Source organism: Vidua chalybeata, chromosome 3 (genome assembly GCF_026979565.1).
Source record: "Vidua chalybeata isolate OUT-0048 chromosome 3, bVidCha1 merged haplotype, whole genome shotgun sequence".
In the NCBI taxonomy this organism is placed as follows: domain Eukaryota; kingdom Metazoa; phylum Chordata; class Aves; order Passeriformes; family Viduidae; genus Vidua; species Vidua chalybeata.
The window spans coordinates 49,277,686-49,291,775 of NC_071532.1; the positions used below are offsets into that span (position 1 = coordinate 49,277,686).

A 14,090-nucleotide genomic window follows, 5' to 3' on the forward strand; every position below is an offset into this window, starting at 1 on the left:
TATGATGCCAGCCTTCTCTGGACTGCCAACATCCCAAAAAGCTTCCCTGCTGGCTCTCTTCACAGAGGGTTGCCTGTATATGCCTCCTGGTTCTTGATGCTGACACAGTAAATAAAACTTTGACAAGGTTTATGCCACAGTGGGCCTCAATTGCAGATAGTCTCTAGGTGTAGCTCCAGTGTAGTTGTTCATAAATGGAGACTGCTGGCTTGGGCCAGTTAGCAGATGAATCATTTGTACACTTTTTACAATGTTAATTCATGGTTTTGTCCATTAATGGTTTTGGAAGATTATTAATCAGACATGTATTGATGCAGATGTTGAGCAATGAGTCTGAAAACCAGTTTTTTTCCTGACTTCTTGTGGCAGTAGGTACAGAGTAGGAGGAAGGAGAAAAATGCTTCCTCTCCCTGCTCTGTCTGTCCTCCTCAGCGAGGGGCCCAAGAGAATCTATTTATTTCCAGGGCAAGACAGGATTTCCCTCTCTTCAGGTATGCTTGGCCTTTCCTCACAAAGGGTGATGTTCAGTGCAGGTCCCTTATGGGACACTGTTGTTTGTTAAAGTGAAATCAACACTCAATGTACATATGGGATGAGGGAAGAAGATGGTGATGTAAAAGGTCCTTGAGAGTGGGTCTGTTATGGTAAGCCATGCTTAACCCTCTCTGCATACCTTGCTAGTTGCTCTTCCTTTCAGATGATAAAGTTTTGCAGTTTCTGGAATAAAGAGCTGGAGTGGACCCCCATGTTGTCTAAAGAAGTTGGGTAGAGGCTCCCTGGCCGCAGCTTGCACATTTGCTGGGTTCAGTGGAGCTCTGGTTGCCAGCACATCGCTTGGCGTAGAGGCCCAGATGCCACTTGCTCCTGCCGCTGCTTAGTCATGCTCAGGGCTCAGCCATCCCAGGAAACACAAAACCAGGTTCTGGGGAAATAACCAGACTTTGCCCATGGGAAGCACCTAATTAGATGGGTTTATCAGGTGTTTTGTAATTACAGAAACACATAGATAATTATTTTCCTTTGAGTTAGCTTGTGCTTACATTCTCTTAAGAATGTGCCATTAAGAAAAAAGGTAAACTGCTATTTAATTGTACTTTAGACTATAGATATTTAAGGCAACTGAACTGTAACAGTAAAACAGGGCACAGAGACTATGTTATTGTTTGAGTAACATGAGATTGATCCAGAGCCTTCTCTTTTGCCACACATTTCTGAAGTTTTAAAATCTACATGCATAGTACCAAGCAAGAATGATCAGATGAGTAATCTGTTTAAGTGTAAGACATTGCATATTTACTAAATTATAGTCAGATTAGAATTCTGCATTTGATGATTTGAATGTAGTGGTTTTTGGTGTGGTTTTTTTGGTTTTTTTTTTTTTTTTTTTTTTGTTTGTTTGTTTGTTTGTTTGATTTTATTTAGATCCAATGAATTATTTGAAAAATACAGTGTACAAAACAGGAAGAGAAAATTATTTTCCAAACAGTAGATCAGTTAAGTTCAGCTTCCACTTGATGCAGCTCTGTTCTTGTGTTTAGCATCAAAATGTAACAGGTTCCATCCTGAATAGTTATGTTACCTGCATATGCTATATTTTTATTTAAAAGATTATTTATGATTAAGAAGTATTGCATGATAAGATGTAGACTAGCCCAGTACTAGCTCAGGAAATACTCATCTTGGATAAACAAATTATGCTAAGGTTACCTTATCACTAAAAACCAGTACTTATTTTGGAAAAAGTTCTCTTGCCTTACTGATCAATAATTCATGGAGTTAGGGAGACATTTATATGTTCCATAGAGATACTAGACCAAATTTAAAAATAAGAAAGAAGATTTACAGTTATTTACTGTAGATACTTCTTTTGAATTCAAAAGATAGAGAAGAATTTATTGTAATATATAATGTACAAAAAGAATTCAAATCATTAACCTCAAGATACCTGTTCCTGCAGTCTCTCATGTAGATAAAGCTTTTAATGAGAGCAGAGCTTCAGGTTGTGAGTACAATTTTCTCCTGCAACATGTAACAGGCACCTCCCTGTGCTGCCAAGACAGTGCTCAGCGCTTCCTTCTCCTCCTTCTCCCTGTCATTGCTCTCTCCAGCCATGAAGACCCTTGGGTTAGCCCCATGGTGAAGAATAAGTGGCCAGTGCTGCTGGGCTGGTTGTTACTGGAGCACTGCACAGTACTCTAGCCTCAGGAGAGGGCAGTGAGCAGAGGGGAGGCTGAATTACTGCTGAGTCAGAGGTGAGGAAGAAGGGTCACTTAAGAGTTAGGGATACATGTAGATAGATATAGATATAGATATAGATATAGATATATAGATATATAGATATAGATATAGATATAGATATAGATATAGATATAGATATAGATGTGTGTGTGTATATATATATATATATATATGTATAATGCAGAGCAGAGTCGGAAAAGAGGAGATTAAGAACATGTAGAGACTGACAAGGAAGGATCATTCTGTGGTCAATGCACAAGATTGATATAAATTAAGTTTATTGTGTCTCACTCATCTCCAGCGTTGGCTTTGTACTGATGCACGTTAAAGGGTTGTGCAGGTATCACACGTTAGGTACGGTGAGACAGGCTGAATCAGCAGAGACTCAGTCTCCTTGTGTGAGGGAAATGGCAGCTGTGCAATTTCAGCACAAAAAATCAGAGGGGAGCAAATTCAGAGGGTCTTGTGCTTTTCCTGTTTGGCTCCACAGGCTGCCGTTCTGTGAAAACCGTTGATAGACTTGAGGTTTTGGCTAATGTTAGGTGTTTCAAAAGTAGTCAGTGGCAATTGCTGTGTTACTACTTATGGTTTTAAACATGTCTTTTGTAGTTTAATGGGAAAGAGAGGGTGGAGAAATCTTGTGGGCAAAGCTGTGGAAATAGAGGGAAATTTTCTTAAGTGTCACATTAAAGAGTTGAAAGCATATTTTGATTTAATGGCACCAGTAAACCCCTCTGCATTCATTTTCTATTGTGTTGTCTAACTTAATTGTTGGTTGTAAAAAAAGCAGAGATAATTAGTGTTTGAACTGTGGTAATGTAGAAACCAGGACCAGAACTGCAGGTAGAAAATGCTGTGGAACTGCCGAGGCCCTGCATTAGAGAACTCACTGTCTACTCAGAGCAAACAAAACACAGAAATGGAAAACTGAGGCATGGAAAGAAAAGTTTGTTCCATTAGAAACCAGGAAATGAGCTCAGGGCTTATGATTATCATCCTGCATGTTATTTCCAAGCATGCCCTCTCCTTCTCAGAAATAAAAAATACTAATACCAAATTACTGAACATTAAAAAAAAATATGTTCTGTTCCACTTTAGAATGAGCAGCATTTTTTCGTTAATATTTATGTCATTATATCAATTGTTATTTTACATAAAGTATATATAATACCAAATTTTAAGCAATGGCTATGCTAGATTTACATGGATTGTAATATCAACTGTTTCTTTCTTTAGTGCCTTAGCAGAAAGTGAGAATCATACCTTGTGGCTCAGTCAGTGCAACCCAATATGTGTGTATACTTACACAAGTTCTTGAAGAACTTGTAGAACAAAATAAAAACAGAACAGAACTTGCAGAACAAAAATAAAAAGTTATTTTAAGAGATCCCTTAACAAATATTATTGGTGGGTGAGAAATGAGAATGCAGAACAGTAAGGCAGAGTTGGTTGAATAAATGCTGGACAATTAGCTCAGCTTGCTGCAGAAAAAGAATCTGTTTTTCAACTGCAAAACCCTTACTGGTGGATTCAAGGAGTCCAATTGTCTTCTCACAGTAGAAGCATTTAAAGCATTGACAATGTTCAAGTCAGAAATCCTTATGATAAAATAAGATGTAGATATTTGAAAGAATTCAGTTTGAAAGTTACAATACATAGGCAAATACAAAGGAGTCTCTGAAAGAGGGTCTGTATCTAGAATGCTATTGCAGTTAAGAAAATGTAATTTATATTCAGGATAACAGGGTTTTGATGTATTCATGAGAGAAGAAAATCCTCGTCTTTGGGGAATGACAACAGAAATAGCTTCACCTATTTCACTCTGCATAGAGATTTGAATTCTATACCTCTTTTTGGCATTGGTTTTAGAAAAAACAGATCTTTTTCTTTTATACAAAATGAAATTACTTGGAATTGGGAGTGTAGATGTCTTAGAAGTTTGTTATTAAGTACATGTGTATTTCAGTAGTTGAGAGCCTGGCTGAAGACTAGAATCACAAAATTTCAAATTGAATAAGTAATAATGTTCTTTTATTTATGCTGTAATTTATTTGGGAGAGGGATAGGAGTAGCATGACAGTAGGATTTTATGTTCAAAGTTGCCATGGTAATCCAGTCTACTACCTGTTGCTAAGACTATGCTGTAGCTGTTACTACTTTTATTACAGCTCTTTATCCTTTAGTTTTTAAGGTGTTTGTTACAATTCAATTTCATTTTCAGGAAAACCAGTAAGTTTTGCCACTTGCCAGGGGGGCTCTATAGTAATAGCAATGATAGCAATGCAAGAACCTGATTCTGCTGACATGGTTTCTGTCCTCTAATGCAGAGATATTTACAAGCTGTCAAACCATGTAGGAAGATAAGATTATCAAGACAGTTCAGTGCCCTGTCTATATTAATATCCACTTTTCCTGTAAAGTCACTGATCAATATTTGGAGACAGAAATGCCCCACCAATAACACCATACAAAACATACAAACAGGTGGTTCCTAGCATTAGAACCTGGAGAATCCTGTCTGCTTCAGTGGTGTCCCAGGACCTCTGTTACTGTGCCAACCCTGCTGAGCAGCAGCAGTATGGTAAGCCTGAAGTCAGCCAGAGTGCTTCCATTTGGGATCCCAGCAGTGAGACTCTCAAGATACCATCAGCCCCTCTAGATAGTAGATGGCTTGCTCAACTATACAGCACATGGAAAATATTTCTCAAAGTCAAGATGGCTGTCTAAACCATGCCTTTCAAGTATGGAGGTGGTGATAGATGACTTTTGTCTTCTGCACTTAAAGTGCTGTATTTATACAGCATTCTCTCTTGTTGGATTCTTTTTTCAAGACCTGTCTCCTGGTTTTAGTTGAATAACTCCCTATCCTTTTCTGCTAGATAACAACAATTGTCTATCTTTTTAGCCACATGTGAAAACCATTGGCTGAATTTTGCAAAATTTGTACTGGCAAGCTCCTCCTGCATCTGAATCTCTCACGTCTTCAAAAAGAAAAGTTCCTAATTAAGCAGGCTGTGCAAATTGCCCATTTTTATGCTCCTCTCTGTCTTTGTGTCCAGTGGTTTAGCACTTTATGTAAACTTTTATATAAACTTTCATATTTTATCTAGAAAATACTGAAAGTTAAGTAGATATCATGCAGTAGAATCAAAGAGATAAGTTACTGTGTTTTATCCAGAACAGTACTGTGATGGCTGTTGCATAACAAGTGCTGGTTTTTGTTTAACTGAGCTGTGGGATAATATTACACTGTACGAGTGTGTACACAGTACATATGTGTTTTGAGGGTATGCCTGCATTGGTGTGAACTAAAGGTGCATATATCTGTTTTGTTTGCTACCAAATAGTCACAGGGATAATCACACTGGAAGGCATACTCACAGCTAAGGGGTTTGGTGTGGTCTGAGTTTTCTAAATACAATCCTCAAGGGTGAGGTCTTGGATTCTTCCCTCCCCATGCTCTGCTTATAATTGTGGCACCTAATTTAGGAAGAGTCTTAGACTTCATCTGCATCAGTCAGAAACATTTTGGGTCTTTGAACGTCTCTTTAAGCATTAGTCACTGGGCAGAGGCACCTACTTCTCTCCACTCATTCAGACCTATGAGTGTGTGAAATACGTTTGACCTTAAGGCAATAATTCATAGCCCATTATCAAATTCAAAAACAAGTGAAAGAATTGCCAGTGCAATATAATACACTGACATTTTGGAAATCTACCTTTGTTAGCTCGTGCAATGGAGGGTTGCTGTCTGTCCGATCAACTCAGGCCACTTTTTCAGTCAGATATTAGTGTTGCAGGCTCTACATTTGCTCCTGCCAGAGCAGACAGGTCTGTGAAGGGGGAAATGTGAGTGCTGCTTCAATATCTGAGTTTCTGATGACTGCTGTTACCTGGTTCTCGATGGCAGTTTTCGCATCCTCTTGGTTTTCACTTGTCTGCAAGAACTTTTTCCAAAGTCTGCATGTTGTAAGAGCTTTGCCTCAAGATGTGTCAGTTCAGTCTTCTCACCAGTCACTGGTGTCATATGATATGCTAAAAGAGAGGATTTCTCCAGTGTCTGTAAAATACTCATCGAACTTGTTCATTTGTCAGAATGGACAGCTGTTAAAGGTATGCCTGTGTATCCTAGGGTCTTCCTCTGTATCCAGGTAAGACATACCAGGAGAATTCCAGCATTAAGAGGGGTTTTAGGAACAGATTGTCAACTTCTCTTTCTTGCGTTTTACTGATCAGCCCAGAGAGAGGTGATAGTACTGTTTGGGAGGTTAAGATACAACTGCAGTGTGGATTTTGGTCAGTAAAGGAGGGCAGAAATTAGAGCTGGCAGGTACAGTAATGCAGTCCCAGTAGTTCTTGTTGAACATAAGAACCCCCATGCACTTCAAAATACTTAGAAAACAGAACATATGTGAAATATCTCATCTGCAGCTGGAAAAAGAATTTTCAATAGCTGAATGTCAAGTAAATCACTGGTAATAAATTAATAAAAATAATTCATTCACAGGGTAGGACCACTACTAGGGAAATTAAGTCATTTTCTGTGTAAAAAAAATCTACAAAACTGAATTACAGTTTCTACATCATCATTTTATCCTTTTTTATAAAAAGGGAGTACCATCAATTACTTTCCTTTGTAGAGCATTTTGAAACAAAACTGCAGAATACGTTCAATGAAATCAATACTTACGAGCTCATTAGGACTGCTACCAGAAATAGTAGAACCATGCAGCATACAGCATGGAAAAACTTACATTTTTTAATGTTTACATGCTTAAAAATTCAGTGCTTACAAATGAATAAAGTGAGGTGGCTGCTCCAATTTCTCCTGCTGCAAAGGGGAGTCTGTAACCCTTAAATCAGTCTCCTTGTGTCTGTTCAGAGGAAATGGTTTTGTTCAGAAGATCTGATGCACATGAGAAATCTTTATAAAATGTCTTAGACAAACAAGAATTTACAGTAACACTTATAGCACTAATACAACAGAGTGAAATGGATCCAAACCAGCATGTATCACCATGAACAAGCATTAGATCTCTTCAAATAAAAATATAATTCCAGTAATTCTGGTACTCACTTTTAATGGAGCTTTTCATTTGAGTTTGCTGCTTTTACAGAGCAACACTTCTCTCTTAGAAACCTTTCCACTAAAGCCAGATTGATGTTTAAAACATCATCAAGCCCTCTTCCTTCAGGTCAAAAATCCCAAGCCTTTTCATAACTGAAATAGTGGAGGAGCCATGGGGTCCATGGAGTCCACAAGAGGCATTACTACTGCTGCTTGGTTTTCCATTAAAAGTTGTCAGCCACTGCAGTATGTATCCTGAACAGTCAACTTAAGAAATACTGTAATGAAGATTGTAAGAAAGCTTGACTGGAATAAATACTTGTAACCTCTTGTGAATTTGCTGTGGTATTCCTGATTTACCACATGGAGCTGTGTACTAAATAGAATCAATAATTTGGTGGTTGGCCCTAACTTCTGCTGGATGAAGCTACTCTGTTGTTTTGTCACAGCTATGGCCCTATTTTCTCTCCTAATTTGTTGTGCTTGCTCAGTGAAATTGAATCGCACGCTGTTTCAGGCAAGTCTTGGAGAAGTTGTTTTCCTCAGTGCAGATGCCTCTTTCCTCCAGATGTGAAAGGCAGTCAAGAGCTGCCTCATTTTTTTCTTAACCCTTCTGAACCATCTTGAACTGTCCTTGATGCTATGGCTGCAGTAGTGCCGTGGTTCTTGCCCTATAGCTGATTTTCTGGTGCCTGTGATCTGTCATGCATGTCAGTCACAGCTCTGGCTCCTTATGTAGGTTGCTTTGGTTATTTAGTTTGTGTTCTTGTATGTTTTATCAAGGACAAAGTAAAATTCAAGAGCACAGCAGCCCCTGGGAGATGTCCCTGCTGGAAGCTCTTGTGGCAGTTTGGCACCAGTGAGGGTGCAGCCCCTGGTGTTTGCAGCTGCAGATGTTCCAGCCTTGCATCTTCAGCCCAAAGCAGTCAAGGAGAACCTGTACCCTGACCATTTCCCTTCACCCTGCTTGTTTCATTTGGGAACACAATGAGCTGTCAAAATTTCCTGCCTTGTTTCCACAGAATTCCTTCCTTTCACTCTAAAAAAGATTATTTCTCTAAAACTGCTAATTGCATAAATTGTCAGAATGATTGCTTAGCTTGATTTTTAAGGTGGAGACAAAGAGATGTAAAGGTTTGGTGGACTGATGAAGTCAGCCTCAAAGTCATCTGCCAAAACAAAAAAATAACATGGAATGTGCTGCCATGAATGGCCCTTGCCTCTTGGAAATTAATGTGATAAGTTGTATATCTGGTGTAATCCCTGTTCTTAGTCTCTCTGTTGAGTGTAGTTAGATGTAATTAAAATTAATAGGGAAGAATATAAATATTTTCCAAATACCTGAGCCAAGAAAAAATGGAGGAAGGGAGGTGTGGCTGTTTTAGCCCACCACCACTTCCTAACTAATCTTTCTCTAATGATGTAGAGAGAGACTAGATGGCACCTGGTGAAATATTTTGAAGTAACAGATTCATGAGGTAGAGCAACTTGATAACATCTTTGACTCATCAGAAACTTGCCTTCCCTCAGGATAAATTTAATAATCATGTAAGAATATAAAAATTTTAGTGGCTTTTCCTAAGTTAGCAGGGATGCAGATTTATTCTGCATACAGGTTCCTATAATGCTAGAGACAGCCCAAAATTACATTGTCTATAAAAAAAATGTAAAATTACACAAATAGCCAATTGGAATCATCACTAATTTTTCATTACTTCTGTTCATGGGGTTTGCTAGTTCAGTGAAACTCATTCACATTTCTTACTAATTGCATCAATAGCTCCACTGCTTTCCCTCTCTTTGCTGAAATTACTTTGAGTAGTGTACATAAGCATCTAATATGGCTAGTCTGTAGTTCTGTATGAGACAGCAGCACTGTGGGAGGAAGCTGGTCTACTAGGAACATCCAGGCATCTGGGCCACAGAGCAGTTGGGACAGAAGAGGCGACAGCAGCAGTGAACTTAATTTAAAATAACTCCAGCTGTTAATACCTGGTATCTCCCAGCATTGTGTTATCCTCAAGTATCGGTAGTGCTCTTCTGTGTCAAGATCATCAAGAAAAATTCTTTAGGACCATTCCCAGCATGAGTTTTCTAAATATCATGGAGATTATGGAGTAATTGTTCCCAAGCAAAAGTTTCCTTTCAGTCCACTGTGTTATCTTAAGTTTAGTCTTCAGTTCTTGTACTCATTTCTTGCCTTCTCTTGTATGTTTAACGAGGTCCATATTGTTGAATTGCTCTACAGTATTGCTTTCTTTTCCTTTTGTCTAACAGTCTAACAGTTAGTTATTTTATTTGAGGTAATTAAGTATCTTGTATGGTCTACTTTTGGTAAGCCCACTTTGTGTTTTCTTTGGTGTTAGAGCTGTCTACCTACCTTTAGTGTTCTCTTCCTCAAAATTTGGGGTCACACTATTGTAAGCAATCCTTTTGATACATGACTGAATATGATTTTATTTTTCTCTAGTACTATGGTACCTCCTCTGATTTGCTAGATGCATTATTTCATGCCTAGAAAGAATATCTGTCTTGCTGGTCTTACAGTATCATATGCTTTTGGTGTTTTTTCAGATTTTTGGAGTCTGAATTTCTCTCTCTCTCTCTCTCTCCTTTTTTTCTCTTTTTTTTTTTTTTTTTTTTTTTTTTTTTTGGTGTGTGTGTGTGTGTGTGGTTTTTTTGTTGTGATTTTGGTGGGGTTTTTTTAATGTTTTTGCTGATACAGTCACAAGTGACATGTTTATCAGTGTGTAACACAGGGGATTACTTGCAGAGTCCTGTTAATTCATTGGTGCCTGCAGAAAAACAAAAGTATTGGTCAAAGCATGCTCTGAATTCACACCCGTCCTTAATTTGCTGATGCCTGGATTAGTAGCAGGCTCAAGCCTGCCTGATTTTTTTGAGTTTATATAATGTGTACCATGTGCTTGCCATTCTTACTCTTTCTGCACACGTGAGCCAATCTGATGGGGTTACCTGTGGCAGAGAGCAATGCTTTTAAGTTTGGGTGCTGCTTCATGGGCTCTGGCTTGTGGGTGCTGATGAATCTTGTGTCGGTGTTTTACAAACTCTCCAGCTATTTGCTCCACCCTTCTACTCTTTAACGCAAGGATCGCGGGGGGATGGGTTCTTGTACCTTCATTGCCACAATTACATTGCATGCAATTTTAAGCTGCTGATGAAGGTAGACCCACGGCATTACCATACCTTTGAAGTAGAACAGCTGAAGATCAGGTAGAGGTTTGCACCTCCTGCCCCTGCTGTCAGGAGGGGTCAGTGGGGTCAACAGAAGCTTGAGTTGTTTTGGACTGGTTCCTTAAGAGTGGTTGGCGAGCAGGAGCCGAGAACAGGGAGCTGTTCTCTGGGATCAAAAAAGCAAAGTGAAAGTAAGGTTGAGAGAACCTAGATTTATATTTATAATCAAAAGTGACTGTGTTTGAAATATTCTTAATTTGCGTGCACTCTCTTGTGTCTTTCGTATCTCTAAGGACCCCTAGAGGGCACGGAAGTTTTTCTCCACCTCAGATATTTAACTTAATAACTTGGCTTTCTTCCCTTAAACATAATTGTAAGCACATTTGAAGTGAACATTAGATAGAAATAAAATAACAGCATTTAACTAGGTCAGTCTTTTCTGCTACAAGATGTTTTCTTGTTTTTAAATACAAACAGTAGAAGCTTGCACTAGCAGCCAAATTTTTGAATTATTGTTTAGGTTAGTCAGATGCTATATTTGTATCCCAGAGGAAATGCAATTCAAACTAACTAGAAATTCATACTTCATTACAAACTTTGTTAGGACTACAGTGTGCTCTGTGTAAGGATGTGCAATGGGTATGCTTTCAACACTGCGGTCTCTGTTTCTGTAGAAGAGGAATTAGTATGGTGAAGAACTAGAGTTCTCTGACTAGAACCTCAAGGTCTCCAAACTTCATCTTATTTAAGAATTTTTAATATTTTGGTCTTGTTGATTGCCTGTAAAGGAACAATTACATTTCACTACACGATACTTAAAATTAGGGAAACATAAAAATGACATATGCTTCCCCACTACTTCCTGTCTACTTGGAGAGAGGTTTTGTAACTCTTATACATCCTGGGGAGCGTTTTTCTCCTTAAATTACTTTTGCCTATTTCATCAATATTACATGGTAAGTCAGAAACTAGTCAGTATGAATTGCACAGCAATATACAATATTATTTCTTAGTATTGTATTGGCACTTCATCTCCTTTAAATATACATACTAACACTCCAGAGTAATGCTTATCTGAGAACATCAGGTTTTCACCTACATGAAACAGCTGCGGTGTTTGAGTAGAAGGCTGGCATTTTCCAGAGTGCTCAAAGAGCAGAAAGTAAAACAAAAACAAACAAACAAACATACAAACCACCCACCTAAGTGCAAAAACATCTTCGTACTTTTTGGGGGTGATTTTTTCATCAGCTGATGGCTTTGAGACCTGTCCCACAACTGTGGAGGTCCATGGGATTGTGGGCCTAGTTCGGGATTGGGACTTTTGTATGTGAAGCCATGACAGTCAGAGTCCTACCTGCTCTTGCTTGAGAAAAAAAAGGCAGATGTCTGCACTTTTTGTGAAGCAATGAGAGTCTGCTTGGTGGGCAAGAAGTTGTTCAATAGGATAATGTTGTTTAATCCCAGCCAGCAATGAAGGGTTTTTTGTGTCTTTGTTCTGATAAGAGGATCAGCTGTACTGCTTTACCCAATTTCCCAGGGATGTCGTGAGAGATGATTTTTTGGACCTTAGTTTTCCCACTGGAGGAGTGTAATGTCGTCACTTTGTGTTAAAAAATAGATCTAGATCAAAACAGCAGAGAAAGGCAGCTGCCCCTTCTAATGTCTCTGGGGATTTTGTGTTTTGCAGGAGATGCACGGGTGAGAGGTCAGACAGGGGTTGTCTCCGAGCGCCGCGGCTCCTACCCATTTATAGACTTCCGTCTTCTTAACAGTAAGTGCAACCCTTCTTGCAGGTCTGTATTTAAATATAAACAAATTAAAATCTCTATTGAAAGTGTATGAACCAAACTATCTCATCTCATACGTATCTGTAGCTCAGCTGTCTTCACACAGTCAGTATTAATTCCATTATTTCCACTCAGTGTCTGGCTGTGAAGTATTTTGATTGTGTGAATAATCCATAATGCTCAGTCTGTCAAATGTGAATACAGTAGGGCCATGGGGTGTGCTAGGGAAGGAGCAGGGGCAGTTCAGAATTAAAGAGATAAACCTCTGTGTCCTTTAGCCTCTTAGACAACAGTTGGAACAGATTTATGTGAAGCTGTTATCCGGTCATATAGAATTGGCACAGAAGGGGAGCATGTGACAGCACTGACCAGTGGTTTACAATAACATTAATTTTTCCAACAATTAGAACCCAATCCAAAGCCCCATGGAGTCTTCTCATTGACGTCAATGGATTTTGGGTCAGGCCAGCAGTGAACATCTGTTAAAAATAATCTTAACCTCATTTTGATTGAAGTTATTTTGCCACTGTTGTAAATGAAGGACAGCAAATCTAGAAAAAAAAAAATAAAAGAGACCCTGTTTGAGACCCTGTTGGGTTTTTTTCACCTGACGGACTCTATACTGATGCAAACCCATTAGTGAGTGTGTAAAAAATAAAATAAAAAGAACCACTTAGTTTTGGGCCCTGTAGCACTCAGCCTGGATGCTTTGTAAACTTCAGTGTTCAGACACATGCAGATCTCGATGTGTCCTTGTGTACTGCACAAACAACCTTTGAAAAAACTGTTATTCACTGTCTTCATCAAAACAGACTGGAATTCCACAGTTTCAGTGCTGACACTGTTATGCTTCTAGCAATTGTTCTTTTCATCAAAGAGCAATTGTCAAACCAAAGTTTGAATTCTCCTTTTTGTACCTCCTTCTCTGGGTGCCTGGGGAAGGGAGGAGGAAGCAGGGAGGGAAGGGAGCAGGGAGGAAGCAAAGCAAAGCAGGAGGGCTGGCTGGGAGTCAGGGGTAAAGAGGAGCTGGGGAGGGCATGGGATCTGATGGGCTGCATTTATCCACGCTGGCAGAGTTACTGCCACCCAGCAACATGCTGCTATCAGTCTTTCTGATTAAAGGTATTTTCTGGGTTGAAAGTCCATCAGAGAGCTTGCTCTGGCTAAGGTAGAAGACATAAGGGGTAAGATGGGTCCATCAGATTCCCAGGACAAAAGGAATAACTTACTGGTTGAGCAGAGTTTTGAGGACAGTTTAGTTCTGATTTGCCAGTGAAAAGCATGAAGAAAAATCAGGTGTAGGCTAGCTGGAAATAGTATTGGTCATGCATGCCCTTATAAAGACTGAGAGAAAATAAAGCACCTTTCATTCATGAAGTAGAAGTGGATATATATTCATATTCAGATATGACTAAATTAATTATTTCTTTTTTGTTTTGAATACATACACGTTATGTAAAATTCAGTTTCTTTTAAACTTTTCAGTTTTCAGTTTCTTTACCCATGGAGAAGGAAGAACACAAGAATGGTTTCAGGATTTTTTTCTGGTGATAGGGCTTTCACTTCTAGCCCCTGTAGATGAATCCTGCCATCCTCCAGATCCTGCCAGTTTCTGGGAAATGCTGGTGCTGTCCTTGGGCTGTGTAGGGAGACATCCATGGCGAGGGATGCTCTGGTGAATACTCAGCCTTTGATCATGCCAGGAGCGGGGCATTTCACATAACCCCTCTAAATGTCACTGCTGAACCTAAAAAGTGCTGCCTCCTTGTGTGTGCACCTTTGGTCCAACAGGGTGGAGC

The 14,090-nt window shown here is 39.2% G+C and overlaps 1 protein-coding gene across 3 annotated transcripts in view; it reads left to right on the top strand.

Moving 5' to 3' along the window:
• Nucleotides 1-14,090, top strand: part of PDE7B (phosphodiesterase 7B) — a 169,263-nt gene that overhangs the window by 118,790 nt on the left and 36,383 nt on the right. For 2 of the 3 annotated variants that reach the window (XM_053938000.1, XM_053937999.1), the window contains one exon: nucleotides 12,192-12,275. The exons of the other annotated variant lie outside the window; for it this stretch is intronic. In XM_053938000.1, coding sequence (XP_053793975.1) covers nucleotides 12,192-12,275 — 84 coding nt within the window. The remainder of the gene's footprint in view (nucleotides 1-12,191; nucleotides 12,276-14,090) is intronic. 3 annotated transcript variants of the gene reach the window in all.